Source organism: Diospyros lotus, chromosome 8 (genome assembly GCF_014633365.1).
Source record: "Diospyros lotus cultivar Yz01 chromosome 8, ASM1463336v1, whole genome shotgun sequence".
In the NCBI taxonomy this organism is placed as follows: Eukaryota; Viridiplantae; Streptophyta; class Magnoliopsida; order Ericales; family Ebenaceae; genus Diospyros; species Diospyros lotus.
The window spans coordinates 27,093,746-27,109,678 of NC_068345.1; the positions used below are offsets into that span (position 1 = coordinate 27,093,746).

The 15,933-nt window shown below is 38.0% G+C and overlaps 1 protein-coding gene across 1 annotated transcript in view; it reads left to right on the forward strand.

Annotated features, from left to right (window-relative positions):
- LOC127808590 (uncharacterized) overlaps window positions 1–15,535 on the forward strand; it is a 56,801-nt gene extending 41,266 nt beyond the window's left edge. Inside the window, exons 13-17 of the mRNA XM_052347164.1 lie at window positions 324–437; window positions 9,044–9,109; window positions 9,569–9,666; window positions 11,008–11,447; window positions 14,292–15,535. Of these exons, the coding sequence (XP_052203124.1) occupies window positions 324–437; window positions 9,044–9,109; window positions 9,569–9,666; window positions 11,008–11,447; window positions 14,292–15,376 (1,803 nt within the window). The 3' untranslated portion in view covers window positions 15,377–15,535. The remainder of the gene's footprint in view (window positions 1–323; window positions 438–9,043; window positions 9,110–9,568; window positions 9,667–11,007; window positions 11,448–14,291) is intronic.
- Window positions 15,536–15,933: the final 398 nt, after the last annotated feature.

Below are 15,933 nucleotides of genomic sequence, written 5' to 3' on the forward strand. Positions count from 1 at the left end.
CAATTTACTCTCCTGGTCTTTGGCATTTCCCAGTGTTTATTATACTTCACATCTCAATTTTGTTATGTCTGCCAACAAATGAATCTAATTTTTTTTCCTCATTATGGGATGTTTTACTCTGTGCCTTGCTTTGTTGGAATCCTCCATCCTATGTTTGATGCACTCATTCTGTGATATTTGGATTTACTAGTGTGTTCTAACTTTTCATATACAGTGGGTGTACCTCCCCCTAGATGACTACCTCTGCACCTGACTGGTCACTGGGGCTGAGGAGAATTGATGTCGACCCCCTCCTCTCTTTCTCATATTGTAGAGTTTTGCAGGTTATGAATGCTATGGTGGCTCAGCCTGGGATCCATGATGATTTCACTGCTGCCCTCTCTCATTTCATGAATATTGTCCACACAATGCATCAACGTTGCAGTGCATCATTAGAGGTAAACTTTCCCAACAGCTGACTTCAACTTAACAATGGGATATGAAATCTGATCTGTTTAGCCGGGACATTGAGATTTATTCTGTAGTGTGTCTGGGTTGTTGGGTTCACTTTTTTATCTACCCAACCATCTTGTTTAGCATTTTTTCTATTTCAATAAAAGAATTTAGATGTTGAGTTAAAAATCATTGGCTGATTTGGTTTTCATTGAATGTTCGGTTTTTGTGACCAGAAAGTGTCATCCTAATCAAAATCTTGACTCCAGTTACATCATAAAGTCTTAGATCCCATTCTTGTCTATGTATACTTGTCAAATTGTTATTGTTGGTATAATAGGCATGTACTTAGTGTTCAAAAAGGTGGCTGCACGTTGCCAAGGCATTAGGTGACCCCTTGGCCGCAGTGAATACATGCAAGTTGGCACCCTAGGCCCGACCCGATTAATTGGGCCTAATCGGCTCCCAGGCGGTGCCTAGCCGCTTGGGTCACCTAATTTTCAGTGAGATCCACACCAGATCCGACGAGTTTCAGGCTTGTTCCAAAGACAGGAGGACTAGATCTGACCGATTTCAATGAGATCCACACCAGATCTGACAAGGTTTTAGGCTCAGACAATAGATCCGGCTATATGTAGCGATATGCAGAGCTTCGATCGCCGAAGGAATGGTGAACGAAGGAGACTAAAATAGGGCACAACAGTGACTAGAGAGCTAGTGACAACACCGATTGGACGTCAAGTATCGATCAACGAATATATGAGTATCTGGGCAGCCACAAGATTGTCGTTAACGTCGACCGTGCAGAGCTCTTTTGCTGGGTGTGCGGCAACCCAATATAAGCCGTTGTACACACACCCCAATTTAAGCATGTCTTTGTTAGTTTCATCATCTATCATCCTAAGAAGTTCATTATGAATCAACAAGTTTTTCTTCGCACATGTTTATGTTGAACCTGCAATTCAATTTTGTTGGGTGTTGGATATTTCACTTGTCTTTTCAACTTTGATTTTCCTAGAATAATATCAAAAAATTAAAAAAACCCAATAGTTTTCCTAGGCCCCGTCTAGGCCTTATTTTGGCACCCGACTAGCGCTTAACGCGTTTTGGAACACTGCATGTAGTTAATAGTTTATCAATGTGCCTAATGAGGCATTTGATGGGAAATCTTCAATAACTAGAGTAGGATGGTTGCATTCGTAGCCGACAACCAACGTAAAATTTATTAGACCAAGCATCATGGATTCTAGACAAATGAGAAATCATTGGGGGCAACCTTCTTAAAGATGCACTATATTGCCCTGGTGCAATGAAAAATGAGCTAGGGCTATGGTATTTATTAATGGATGTAGTGTTAAATGGGCAAGACATCTTTGTTTCATAGACAGATGTGAATGAAGAAGTGTCACGACCTTGAGTATTATAGGGGCAAAGTTGTAATTGAGTTACAATTACAGTTAGGGGGTATTTTTGTAATTTGGTTACAACACATGGGTGTTGTTATTCAGTTATTTTCCCTTTTTGTCTTGTAGCTTAGTTGGTTAGAGAGTTTTGTTTGGTAGTTAAGTAAGGCTATATATATATATTGCCTCAGCTTTAGGAAGGGGATAGGCATGAATTGATTAATGAAACTCTAATTCTTTCTCTAAGAATTCTCTCCAATCTCCCTCTCATTTCTCTTTACTGCTCTCCCTCATTTTTTTTTCTAATTTCTCCCCTATTTTTGTCCCATTTCCCCCTCAAATCATTTTGTTTCAGTCCTATTCAATCGGATCCTTTCAATTGCCAATTCCAACCTTGTTATGAACCCTAGGTTCATGACAAGAAGTTAGTCTGGGATCATAGATTAAGGATTGAATCACAAAATGTGGGGATTTTGATAGGAAAATATGTGGAAGTGGGTGTGATGATTAGAAGAAAAATTAATATTATGTGCCACCAAGAGACAAGATAGGTTGAAGATAAGGCTAAAATGTTAACAAAAATGGATATAAGAAACTTTGATAGTGAACGAAGGTTCATGTAAGCAATGGAGTAAGAATTATTATGGATAAGATGTTAAAGGAATAGGTAGTAGGTACGAAGAGAATAGGAGATAGGGATATTGCAACAAAAGTTGATCTAAGAGAAAAGATTGTGGATATTTTTAGTATACATGTACCACAAATTGGGTTGGAAAAAGAGAGAAATAGAAAATTTTGGGAAGATTTAGAGTGGTCAATACAAGAAATACCTAGAAGAGAGAAGGTCATTAATTCATTGTAGGAGGTGACTTAAATAGTCATGTGAGTAGAGAGGGGAATGGGTATAGAGATTGCATGGAAATTATGGAGTTGGGGAAAGAAATACTGAGGGTAGAGCTACCTTGGATTTTGCCCCAACATGAGTTCATCTTAGCTTATAACAGGTTTAAGAAATGGAACAGACACTATCACTTATAAAAATGGCTTACCAGCTATCAAGATAAACTACTTTCTTATGAAATGGGGATTGCTTATGTCGTAAGGATTGTAATGCTATACTAAGAGAATGCTTGCAAGCCAATATGGACTCATGGCTCTTCGCGTCCATATAAAAAATGGGGGAGAAAAATGATAAAATCGAAGCCCAAGAATCAGATGGTAGGATTTATAAGGAAAAAAGCGAGCTATTTTCAAGGAAAAAGTGTGGCAAAAGAGATTTGGCTGTAGAAGGAGAGACTAACCAAATGCGGGTTGGGATGGTTATTTCAACTCAAAATACTACAAAAATGGTTCTGGGAGAGTCAAAGAGGAAAGTTTCAAACCAGAAAGAGTTTGTGATGGAATGAGGGGGTACAAGAAAAAACTAAAACTAAGAGAGCTTGTTTGCAAGACTTTGTACATCCCATAATGTAGAATACCTAAAAAGGTATATTTTGGCCAAAAAAAAGAAGCAAAGAAGACAGTTAGTGAAGCAAAGTAAAAAATGAAAATTTATACCAATGACTTGGCACAAAAAAAAATGGGAAAAGAGACATATATAAAATTACTAAGGCAAGAGAAAGAACAAAAGATTTGAGCCAAGTAAAATGCATAAGAGACGAAGACCAAAAAGTACTAGTAAATGAGAGGATGATCAAGGAGAAGTTAGAGGAGTAATTCATGAAGTTATTTAATGAAGGTGGGGAAACAAGTGTTATGTTGGGGCATCTTACTAACTTTAAAGAAGATAGGAACTATATGTTTTATGGATGTATATGTCCAAATGAAGTAACGCAAATATTGAAAAAGATGACAAATAGTAAAACAATTGGACCAGATAATGTCTTGATGGAAGCATGGAAATGCATGGGAGAATAGGGAATTTTTGGTTAATGAGATTATTTTTGGTTAATAATATAGGAGATGTTCAAAGTTTTGCCAATTATAAAGGATCCAAGCTAATAAGCCACACCATAAAACTTTGACTTCATGCCTACTGGCTTCACAATGCAAGCAATATACTTGCTACGGCACCTAATGGAAAGATATTGATATAAACAGAAGGGTTTACATATGGGGTTATGGATTTAGAGGAAACTTATGTCTCTAGAGAAGTCTTATAGAAGGTTTTAGAGAAGAAAGGAGTTTGAATTGGTTACATTCAGGCTATTAAAGACATATATCATGGTGTAGAAGCATGTGTTAGAACATGAGGAGTAGATACTAAAGGCTTTTTGAATTTCAATTGATTATATCAAAGATCTTCATTGAGCCCTTATATCTTGTCGTAGAAATGGATGAACTCACTAAGCATATGTGGGAAGAGCTGTATGCTATTTGTAGATGACATTGGCTTGGTAGATAAGATAAGAGGTTTGAATGCTAAGCTTGAGATATAAAGGAATATATAGAGGTTTCAATTTGTGCAAATTCAAAACCAAATACGTGGAGTGTAAGTTTTGTTAAATATAATAGTAAAGATTAGTGTACATATCTTGGATCAAATCATCCCATATAATTAAGGCGGAATAGTTAAAATGGAAAAGCGTGTATGCCATTCTATGTGATAGTAAGATTCCAATAAACCTGAAAAAAGAAAAAAAATTATTAGATGGCTATAAGACTAACTTTCTTGTATGGCATGCAATGTTGGGTAGTAAAGCACCAAAATGTGCAAAATATGAGTGCAACATAGATAATGATGTTACGATGTATGTGTGGCCATATAAAAGGTTGGAATCACTCTTGTTGAAGATAACATGCATGAGCCACCATTAAGATTATTTGGTTTTGTGAGAAAAAGATCAATAGAGGCTTTTATGAGAAGATTGGATGGATTAAACAGCCCTTTTGCCAAATAATTGGGGGAAGACCAAGAAAAATGTGGTGAGAGACTTCTAGGTATAATATGAATTATTAGGGCCTTATAGAAGATATAGCTATAGATAAAAATGATTGGCGTGCTAGAATTCAATAGCTAACCATACTTAGTGGGATTAAGGGTATGTTATTGTGTTGTTGAAACAAGCTAAGTTGCTGAAAGGCTAGATAATTTCATCCTAGATTTTTTTTTTTAAATAAATTTTTCCACCGTACTGTTTCTTATATTTAACAATGGTTTTTTGGTGTATCTGTGCTTCTTTGGTAGAGATTCTGTAAAAGCTGGCTCAGTGAGGCTCCAATATTATTGGATGAACTTACTTTAGCAGTTACATTTCAGGGGAGATACAGTCTGTTCCTTTGATGAATAAAAATAGGCTTGTAATACCTATATCACCTTTGGCCTTTTCTGGATAACCTTTTCAACTTGATTATATATTTCTCATCTTTGATTCCATCTTTCAAGGCATTCAACTTTTTCCTTGATTTTTGCTACACAGTTTCTTCTAGTGTTTGGAAGTACTTGTATCATACCCAATATGCCTGGGCATGGATGTGGGGTATGGGCACTTCGTTTGGATATAGCTTAACAAGTTTTTAAGTAATTCACATTTTTGGTATAAATGTGTATGTAAAGCCTCTATATCATGCATCTATTACGTGGTTGCTTCGATAGTGATCTTTGCTGAATACTCATGTTGTATAAAGATGGTGTTCTAAATTGAAAATAACTGAGGAGTTTAAGAAAATCTGAACACAGCTGTCTCTTTGTCCTTGGGTTGACAGGGAGTGGATAAGTCCCTCTCTTAAAAGCATGTCTGTCATGACCTAGGGTTTAGCTAGGGTCTTAGAAGTAATTGGAAGGAATTTTGGGGAAGAAACATAGAAGAATTGAAGAGGGAGATTGAATAGAATTAGGGAGAGAAGGAATGGAACAGTGGAGAACGAGAGAGAGAGAGAGAGAAATTCAGAGAATCAATATCAATTTTCAGCATATTCATCTCCTCTTACAATGGCCTTTTTATAGGCATAGGTAGCCCCTTAACTAATTTCTAATAGCACCCATGTGCTCCTAACAAATAACCAAATATCTCCTAACAAACTAATATAAACCTATTACAATATTACCCATTTATTATATCTCTATCACAATATTACCCTTCTAATCCTCCTAGGGACATGACAATTTCCCCCCCTTGAAATGTTTCTTGTCCTCAAGAAACTTATTACCACCTAACCATTGCTTCTTTATCCAATGCCCATCTTTACCCAGTGGTTTCTTCTTCGCTTTTCCTTCTTCTTATCTTGTTTTTCCCTTTTCTTTTGCCTTCTCTTTTCTTTCTCCTTAGCAGCAACAGCATTCTGGCTTGCTGCCACACTAATGGAAACATGAATGAGCAAAACATCAAGGGTCTTGGTCCCTTCAACAAAGAAGTCCTTCCCTTTCTTCCTTTCATCTTGTTTCGCTTTATCCTTCTGCGTCCTCCATTGCTCCAGATGCGCCGTCAATCCTACAACCCCATCCTCCAACTCTTCGGGCTTCAATGTTAACTTTGCTTTGTCTTGCGTGCCCGTGCCAATGACATACATGTGGGATGTTCCAAGCAAGGTGCTCGGTGCAATTCTTTGTTCCTTCTCTTTAGACTCCTTATTTTGCTGTTTCAGGAGATCAATGGCATCAGGAGTCTCAGCATTAGTGGTAGTGCTTGAGGGACTGTCCATTGATTGAGTGACATCCTCCACTTTCTCCTCCCCAATCTTTTCTTCTATGTACTCCTTAGCCTTCTCCATAGCCAAGACCAAGGGAGTAGTATGTTTAGACCCTTTCACATCTTCAGTAGGGACCTCCTCCAGTGGAAATTCTTTTACTTGTTGGTAGCTGGAGTACACCAAGGATTTACTTTCAGTAAGGCTGTCTCATTTGGCTGCTCCACTTTAAGGAATTCCTCATTGTTAAAACTCCCGCGATAATCATCGAAATATTCAATAAGAAAGTTGTAATGATACTTCTTGATCATTGCAAACTCCTGTAGCTTCTCGTGGAACATGCGATCAAATTTCTCGCTTTGTTCATGAATCCCACTGCTTGTTCCTTTGTCCCTTCGGCTAGACTCATTCTCAAACTTCTTTCCCCATGTTTGATTCTTCCAGCTACACTGCTGCTTATCCTTGTTGCTGTCAACTGAAAATGCAGCCTTCTTTGGCTGCCATTAAAGCTCCATTCCAGCTACAAGTGAAGCATTTTGCTTCATGTATGCGCTGCCTCCCCTAGCTTCACTAGTAGGATACCCCACTGAAAATGCAGCATTGGTTCGCTGCAATTGAGGCTGCTCTCTTGTTTGAAAATTAGCCATTGAAAATGCAACATCATTCGGTTGCAATTGAGACCTCATCTCCTTGTGGTATTTGCTTCACAACAAGCACCTAGGATAAACGATTGCCTCTCACCCTCAACGGTCTTCAATTTCTCAGCAAGATAGAGCCACCTGCCTTTATCACCGTCATAAATCAGCTGTCATGGCTTCAACGGATCTTCAATGGATTTGATAAGAGAGTTTGTCCAGCTTGTCAGAAATCAAAGGCAAGAATCGTTGGCCTGTATCACTAGTTTCTACAAGCTGCCTCTGTATCCGCTCCTCCAATTCACCACTATCACCCTCCCAAATCAGGTTGGAGTCGTTGGTCACACTCGCCAATCAACACCGAGGCCCTGGAATTCGTTGGAATCAGCTATTGGGAGTTGTTGAGTTCACAACCAAGAAGCGTGGGTCACTGGACTACAGTGATCTACTTAGATCAACTCCACTTTTGCCTCCAATGCTTTCCTAAACGAATTGAACCCCACAGAATTCCGAGCGGAATTCTCGATCAAAACCGCAACACCACAGTCGCACCTATAGGAAGCTTATTGGTCTGGGTCGAAATGGTCTTCCGGTCTGGTCGCAACTCGCTGGGCCGTTCGCTTCACCTTCGACAGACTCAAGCTTGCCTCAATAGTCGCACTTTAGTGGTCGTGGACCACCCTCCCTTCATTGCCTTCTAGCCGAACCAAGAATCCCCTTCAAGGATCAGATCTATCACCGTCCAGAATCACTGTCGAGGACCACCGTCAACCCAAAGATCACTGTCGACTCTTCGTTGCCTCTCGAGGTCGAGGATCACCGACTCAGCGACCCTGACCTAATCGCTCCAGAATCACCGTCAAAGTTGCCTAGGTCAGTTTTGCCTTCACCTGCCTTCCTCAGGCGGTCTCCTCTTCCACTCAATCAATTGATGCTTCCGATCGGGTTTGGTGTTCAATTCGTTCACCCGGAATTTTGTCTTAGGCTGATGATCGCTTGAGTTCCAACCAATCGCTAGGAATCACTGCACCCAACCGCTATCGACTATCGTTCAAAATCCGCTTCACTGTGGATCAGCAAGCGAGGTTTGCACCCAAGTCGATTAACATGTTCAGAGTGGCCGAACCAATTGAAGAAGGCGCAGAGCTTGATCGATCAAGGAAGGCGATTGTGATGCAACCAGCGGGATTCTCCGAAATTGAGAATCGATGGTTGCGGTTTCTTCGAAATTCACCTGCAACAGCTCCAAGGATGGGAAGGCTTGCTCGTCTGGGAGTTCCAATCAACTGGAATCAAATCCACAGCCAAGGATTGATTGCTCTGATACCATTTGTCATGACCCTAGGGTTTAGCTAGGGTCTTAGAAGTAATTGGAAGGAATTTTGAGGAAGAAACATAGAAGAATTGAAGAGGGAGATTGAATAGAATTAGGGAGAGAAGGAATGGAACAGTGGAGAACGAGAGAGAGAGAAATTCAGAGAATCAATATCAATTTTCAGCATATTCATCTCCTCTTACAATGGCCTTTTTATAGGTATAGGTAGCCCCTTAACTAATTTCTAACAGTACCCATGTGATCCTAACAAACAACCAAATATCTCCTAACAAACTAATGTAAACCTATTACAATATTACCCCTTTATTATATCTCTATCACAATATTACCCTTCTAATCCTCCTAGGGACATGACAATGTCTATATTTATTCCAATTACATTGTTAAGTATAGCTTCCCTAATTTGGATAGATATTCTGAGAGCTAATAGCTGTACATTAGAAGAACATGTGGAATTTTATTTAGTATTGGTTGTATTTCCTCTATGGATATGGCAGCTTATTTTCTCTTGAGCTTTTCCCATATATTCTTGGAGGAGCTGCATTACTTTTATAAAATCAGAAGTATGTTGTAAATGACTCTAGAAGTTTCTTTCTTGGATTTCCATGCAGGTTCTATTTTCTTCTCAAGGAGGTGAAAATCATGGATCTGGTCAACTACATGCAGACTATTTGGAGGTTACTATTTGAATAGCTCATGTTGTCTCCTTTATTTATATGTATGCTGGAGATAATTTCTTTGGAGAACTACATGACATGGTTATATTGTTATCTGCAAAACATTCTTGTTTGTCCTTGGAAATAGTGTCAGGTGACTACAGTTGTGGTTTTTAGTTAAAATTTTCCCTAAATTATTGTTAAAGGAACAATCTTTGCAAAAGGTTATTACACTTATTACTCCATGGAAATAATCTTTTGCATGGATTTGTATTGTCAATGTTACTTTTAGAATTGAATTTACATTATGAATGCCGTGTCACGGACGCTAACTTGGTTAGGATTAAGGTGCAATTGATGATGATGATGATGATAGGAGTCACTGAGATGAATTTTTGTCAGGAAATAATCTGCAGAGAAAACATAGTGTCTATGCTTCCTTTTGCTTCAGACTATGGACTTTTTTGTATTTACTCACAGGTAATGGATTTCATAAATGATGCAATTGTCTCCATGGATGCTTTTGTCAGTGCATACAAGCCTTCTGCTGTCTTTTTCTCATATCCGGTGGAAACAAGGTATTGACTTGGCATTTTGACCTTTTATCTCTTAATAAAGGACTGGGGGTTACTTTTGCATATGAGTTGAGGAAACAAAAGTAATTGATTTTAGCTGCTTTAGTTCTTGTAACATAGTCGGTTCATTGAGCCATTGATTATTACTTACTAATCTTTCTGATATGTAGGGTTGTTGAGCTAATGATCATTGATTACTCTTGACTGTTGATGGTTTGTCCTTTGCTGCTTCATAAAAGAGTAGTTACTTTCACTAAGTGAATTGAGGAGAGACACAATCATTGTTGGTTTAGGAGTTTTAGTTTTTGTAATATTATTTATTCATCAACCAATGGCTGTTATTATCATCTTTATTAATAGGTTCATTAATTAAATGACCAGTGAATGCTCTGATTAATTAATGGCAAGACATGGGTCTGTTTGGATGACTATATTTGCTAAATCTGTTGTTACTATTTAAAATGAAGTAGCTAAACCATTAGAACTTGTTGGTTTTAGGACTTAAGAAGCAGTAATGGCAAAACTTTCACATATTCCATGGTTTCTATGTGTCAATCAGGGAAGATCCACTGGCAGGCTACTTAAAAGTTTGTTCTTTCTTGTTATAATTGATGTTAGATCTGTTTTGCTTTCTAGGATATATGGCCATACCTTTGGGACTTTTTTGACTTGTTACCTGAGAAACATTCTCCGCCGAACTTGACTTCTTGTATGGTTTGTGTGCTTTGGTCAATACTAGCAAGCTCCTGCAAATTTGTTAACCTTGGTATGCTTGAGATCAATCAGACATTATTGAAGACTCAAATATTTGACAGTTTCCACTCAGTGGCCATTTGAGTGACATTATTGTATTTGGCCATTTAAAAAGTTTTGCTTATGATATGTTACAAAAGTTTCTTTATTTTTTTATTTTATTTTTTTTTTTGTATTTATTTTTTTGCTCCATCCTGTGCAAGAACACTGCAGCCAAAATTATCTTACTGCAGTTGATATGTACTCCTTGAAAAGATGTTGCCATGGCTTGCATAAATTAGAATACGATGGTACTATGGGTTGTTTATAAATGTTAATATGAGAAGTGGAACATGAGGGCCCAAAGCTATTTATGTTTGGACATTTCAGTTGCCATGGTTGCAACATGAGGGCCCGAAGCTATTTATGTTTGGACTTTTCAGTTGTCATTGTTGCATTTTGTTCTCAGTGTTGCACAATGCTGTAGGTCAGACAGTAAGATGCTAACTTGTTGATAGCTTAAATTATTAGGCAACTGTTCATTTTGTGTTAATATCTGCTTTTGTTTACTTGTTTACAAACACCATCCAATCAACGTATCTTTATGTGCAGTTATGGAAATGAGGATTTGGTAAACACCCTTGCAAGATTACATGATTCATTGCTGCCTTCTTTACAGAAAGGGTTCCAAATTATGTTTACCACAGGAGAAGATGGACTGCAGGGACAATTTGGTGATCTTCTTTCTAATGTCGGTCTAAGTTTGAAGATGTTATCTACAAGGATATTGAAGTTTGGCTGGAAATTACTTGATTGTTGCTATCTCAGTGATGAAGTGTTTGGAAGCAACTTCCCTCTTCCAGTAGCCACAAAGATGTTCCCAGCAAAAGTAGAGGATTGTGTCATAAGGGCTGACATTTTGGTTCAGACTTTTAGGGAGATCAGTTTTGTACATTCTCAAGTTCAGGAGGGCCAAAACAGGGGAACATTTCTCCAAAATGTTGAAAAAAATCACAAGATAATGAGTCGAATTGCACTTTTACGAAGTACTGGTATGGATTCTTAATCACAGTGATGGTTTTTAAGAGATTTTGCTTAACTCTACCAAAAGTAAGGCTTTTTACATTCTTATTTGTGCTGTAGTGCTGGGGAAAAGGCTTTAGGCATGCATTCAGACTTTGATACATATGCTAGAATTACTAAATCAAGGAAATAATATGAGGTTTCTGAACATAAAATTGACAAAAAAAAAAAAAACTAAAGCACAGGAGCCAACATTTGGAGGGGCACAAAAAATGAGGGGAAAAAAAAAAAAAATCATCTTGTTCAAGTCTTTAATTGTGACTTGTAGATTTAATCAGACCCTTGATATTTTTATGCATTGGGACATTGGGAACTGCCTTACCTTCAGGAAAACATCAAGAAACCTGTAGAACTCTTAGAGTTGTAATTTCATTCTGTACCAGGATTATTACATGTGTGCACATATACTTGTTGCACTGATATTAAGAGCATAACGGGATTTACTGATAAGGGGCAGAAACTCGAGCAGAACTCATGACAAATATTGGAAATTTTGGGATTATCTGCTGCTGTGTTTGAATTCTAATAATTTCCTGGTTTAGGCACAAAGTTTTGGGTGGTTACATAGATATTTCACAAGTGTGCCCCTATCCCCTAACATGATACTCACATCTCTTCAAATTCTCCCTGTTGATCATTTTTTCAAAAACAGAAAATTAGCAAGTAATTGTCACCGTGATCATAATAACTTGGTTGCACACATGTCTAGTCAGGCCATCCTGAAGACGAAGGCTGTACACTGGGGTTGGGCATGTTTCTAAGAAATGTTCATAAATGCATAAATAATTTGTCAACATCAAGTCAAACAAAGACTTGATAAATTCAAGCTAGGTTGTCTTGATGGGTTCAAGATACATAATACTTAGCTTCTTCTGTGAATAGAACAACAACAATCACGAGTTTTAATTCTCTTAGAGATGGAATTACTACATGAATTCTAACTCTCCAACCATCTCTATCCATGGAGATATCCTTTCTAAAGCTATTGTATTCTGTCATGTTTTTTAACGGTTTCTCACCAAGTTTTCTTTTGCCTTTCTCTATCTCTTTTGCTACAAACATCCTCCATTTCATCAATTCACCCCACTGGTGTGTCTATCGGTTTTCTTCTTGCATGTCCAAACCAAACTATCTTAATCCTCTTTGGTGCATCTTATCTTCAATAGGCATCCCCCATCTTATTACATATAATCTTTGTTTCTAATTGTCTTTTTTTATATGACCACACATCCTTCATAATGCCCTCAATGCTCATAATTGCACTTGTTAGTACGTAACTAAACATTCTAAGGCATACAACGAAGAAAGTCTAATAGCTGTCCAAGAAAACTTCTTTTTAGCCTGAAAAGTCTTTTTGGGGGCTTGTTTTAGAAAGATTTGATGATAAAATGTTGGACACTCTTCACTTTAACCATCCTATCTTGATCCTATTATTAACATCCTCAATAATCTCTCCCTCTCTCAACAATTGATTCGAGATATCTAAATGAATCTTTTCTAATCATAACATATTCAGCTTTTTTGAGTTTTCTGTCATATCTTTGCATTTATTTGATTTTTGTAGGCAACAAATTTTGGAGGGTTTATCAAGTGATTACACGGGTTCCATTGTCTTACCAACCAAAAGCATATGGCAGTAAGAAAAAAGCTATTCTACTGATAAAAAAAAAAAAACAAAACAAAAAAGCAGCTATTCTCAGTATGCTCCATGAGATATATGTCACGACCTAGGGTTTTCCTAGGGTTTGGATGGGAAATTGAGAAGAGTATGGGAAAGAATTAGACAGAAATGGAGGGAGACAGCAAGAATAGAGGGAGAACAGAGAATTGGGAGGGAAATTAGAGAGAGAATTTGAGAGAAATTCAGTTTATCATTCCCCAATATGACTAATTCTCTAGGTTACAGCCTATTTATAGGTTTCCTAGGTAAAGGTACAAACCAGTAAAGCAGTAAGGTACAACCACTAACAAATACATGTAATATCCTATGCCTAATCTACCCTTGTGGTCGTGACAATATATTCTAGTTCGTTTCCTGCACTTGATAATCTAAAATGAGACACACCATGCTGATGAAGATGTTGTCTGACTTTCTTGGTAGAACTTAACCAGGTCTTGGAAGAACACTGAGAATAATTATGCCGCTTTTCAAGTTTATCTTCATGGAAATTTGGATTTCTGGGAATTTGCTCACTTGATTGGTTTTTACCTTCATTGAGAAGAGACTTATTTGAGGATAGAAATTTATCCAGTTCTTTGATAAAACATGGGGTAAGAGATGTCATGTCACCAATATCATATGTTACAGACCCTGCATAGACAAATCGTCATCCTATGGCTAATGGTATTGTATCAATCACTGAATGAAAGCATGGATATTATTGTCCTTGTTTTCCCCAAATATGGAAAACTGTATATGCTATTCTTATTACTTGAGGCTGCATGTTATCTTCTAGAATTTTTTCCTGCTTTATTGTGAGATCTTGAGGCTTTCTGCAAGGAAACATGTTTTTTTTTAATGGACACTTAAAAAGTACAAGTATATTATGAAAGATGTAAAAACCATGTGCTATTTGCTTAAATTAATTGTATCATAGGATCTTGGCGAGTGTTCGTCATTTGGTGACATTTAGGGTAAATATAGCATTAATGAGGAGATATTTTTTTTGCTATTCTCCATGGACTATGTTTTATTCATAAGGAGATAATCATTTCCCGATGCTCTGTGCTCTATTTTGCACACTTGTTTCGTTGAACTAACCCATGTGTATATTGGTGGAATTGATTTTGGGCCAACAATTTTTTTCTTCCAGGATGGATTTTAATGGATGATGAGCAATTTCAGTATCTTTCGGGAATCATGAAGCATCCCATGGAAGCCATTGCTGATAAAGTGCCACAGCCAATCTCTCTGACAAGCAAGGATTTCCAGGTGGATGAAGACACTGCAATAATTGAGTCCAAAATCAGTCAAATAAAAGACATTTTCCCTGACTACGGAAAGGGGTTCTTATCTGCCTGCCTTGAAGTGTATAACCAGAATCCAGAAGAGGTGATTCAGAGCATTCTGGAAGGAACTCTCCATGAAGATTTACAGGCTCTAGACCCATCACTGGAAAGCATTCCACCTCGCAAGTCTGCTCCAGTGAGCAAGAACGATAAAGGCAAAGGCAAACTGTCGGAGTATGAAGCACCTGCCTCCACCAATGCGATACCTACAAGTAGAGGGCTTCAAACTGAGAAGCCTTCAGCTTCAGCATCGTCTTTAGTTGGGAGATTTGTCAGGAAGTCTACAGCCACCTCACCCAATTCTCAGATCCTGGATTCCAGAGATAAAAAGGATTTAGCAAAGACTGCGGCGCTGATCTCTCAACTTGAGTATGAAGATGAGTATGATGACTCTTTTGATGATTTGGGACTGAGTATCGCCGATTCAGGTGGGCTGGAGGAAAGTGAAATATTGGAAGATAAGACAAATTCAAATAGGGGGAAATCATGGGGGACAGGAACAGGAACAGGAACCCCTGCTCCATCGGATAGTTCAAGATGGAACTCGCGAAAGAAGCCACAATTCTATGTCAAGGACGGTAAGAACTACAGCTACAAGGTGGCAGATTCAGTTGCGGTTGCAAATTACAATGAAGCCACAATAGTTAATCAAGCTCAGAGAGAACTAATCCACGGCCTTGGACGGGGTGGTAACATTCCTTTGGGTGCGGTCAAGAAGCTGACAGAGTCGAGCGAGGAGCAGGCTCAGGACGACGAGGCTGGTGTTACTGACACTGCAGCGGGACGGGGGAATCACAGGGGTGGTAGAGGGAGGAGGGGAGGAGGAAGAAACAATTACAGGAAAGATAGAGCCATGAAGAAACATTTCTCTGGATTGTCCGGTTATTAATTAGAGGCAGAAACGAGTTGTTAAAATCTAATTTCCAATTCAGGTCCATTTTCTTATATATTGTAAAACTATCATATTTAGGCTCTGTTTTGTTTTGTGTTCAGAAAAAGAATAAACATCTCTATCTGGAAGGAAATGGTAGTTGTTTGAATCTCTCTCTCTTTAAAGTATTGGTGAATGGATTAAAGACAGTACTTCTGAAGGCCATCTCACCTTTCCAAAGTGCTTTTTGTGCGCAGTCAACTGATCACGGGTATAACATGAATATCATGCATGTATGAAGCTTGAAGACGCCCAAGGAAAGGGAAAGCGTGTAGAACTTAACACGTGAGCAAAACATATGATTCTATGGAATGGGGCTTTGTTCTGCACACAAATGGGTAAAGTTTGCAAATGGTTTTATTGATGACTTTTTTTGAAGCTTTTTACGGATCATAATGTAGCGAAAAATAAAAATTTTAACTGTAAATACTTCTAGAATCTTTTCAAGGAAATAGATTACGAAATAATGACAAAAGATTACCTTTTAACGTTTAGATCCAATCTCGAAAAGCGAT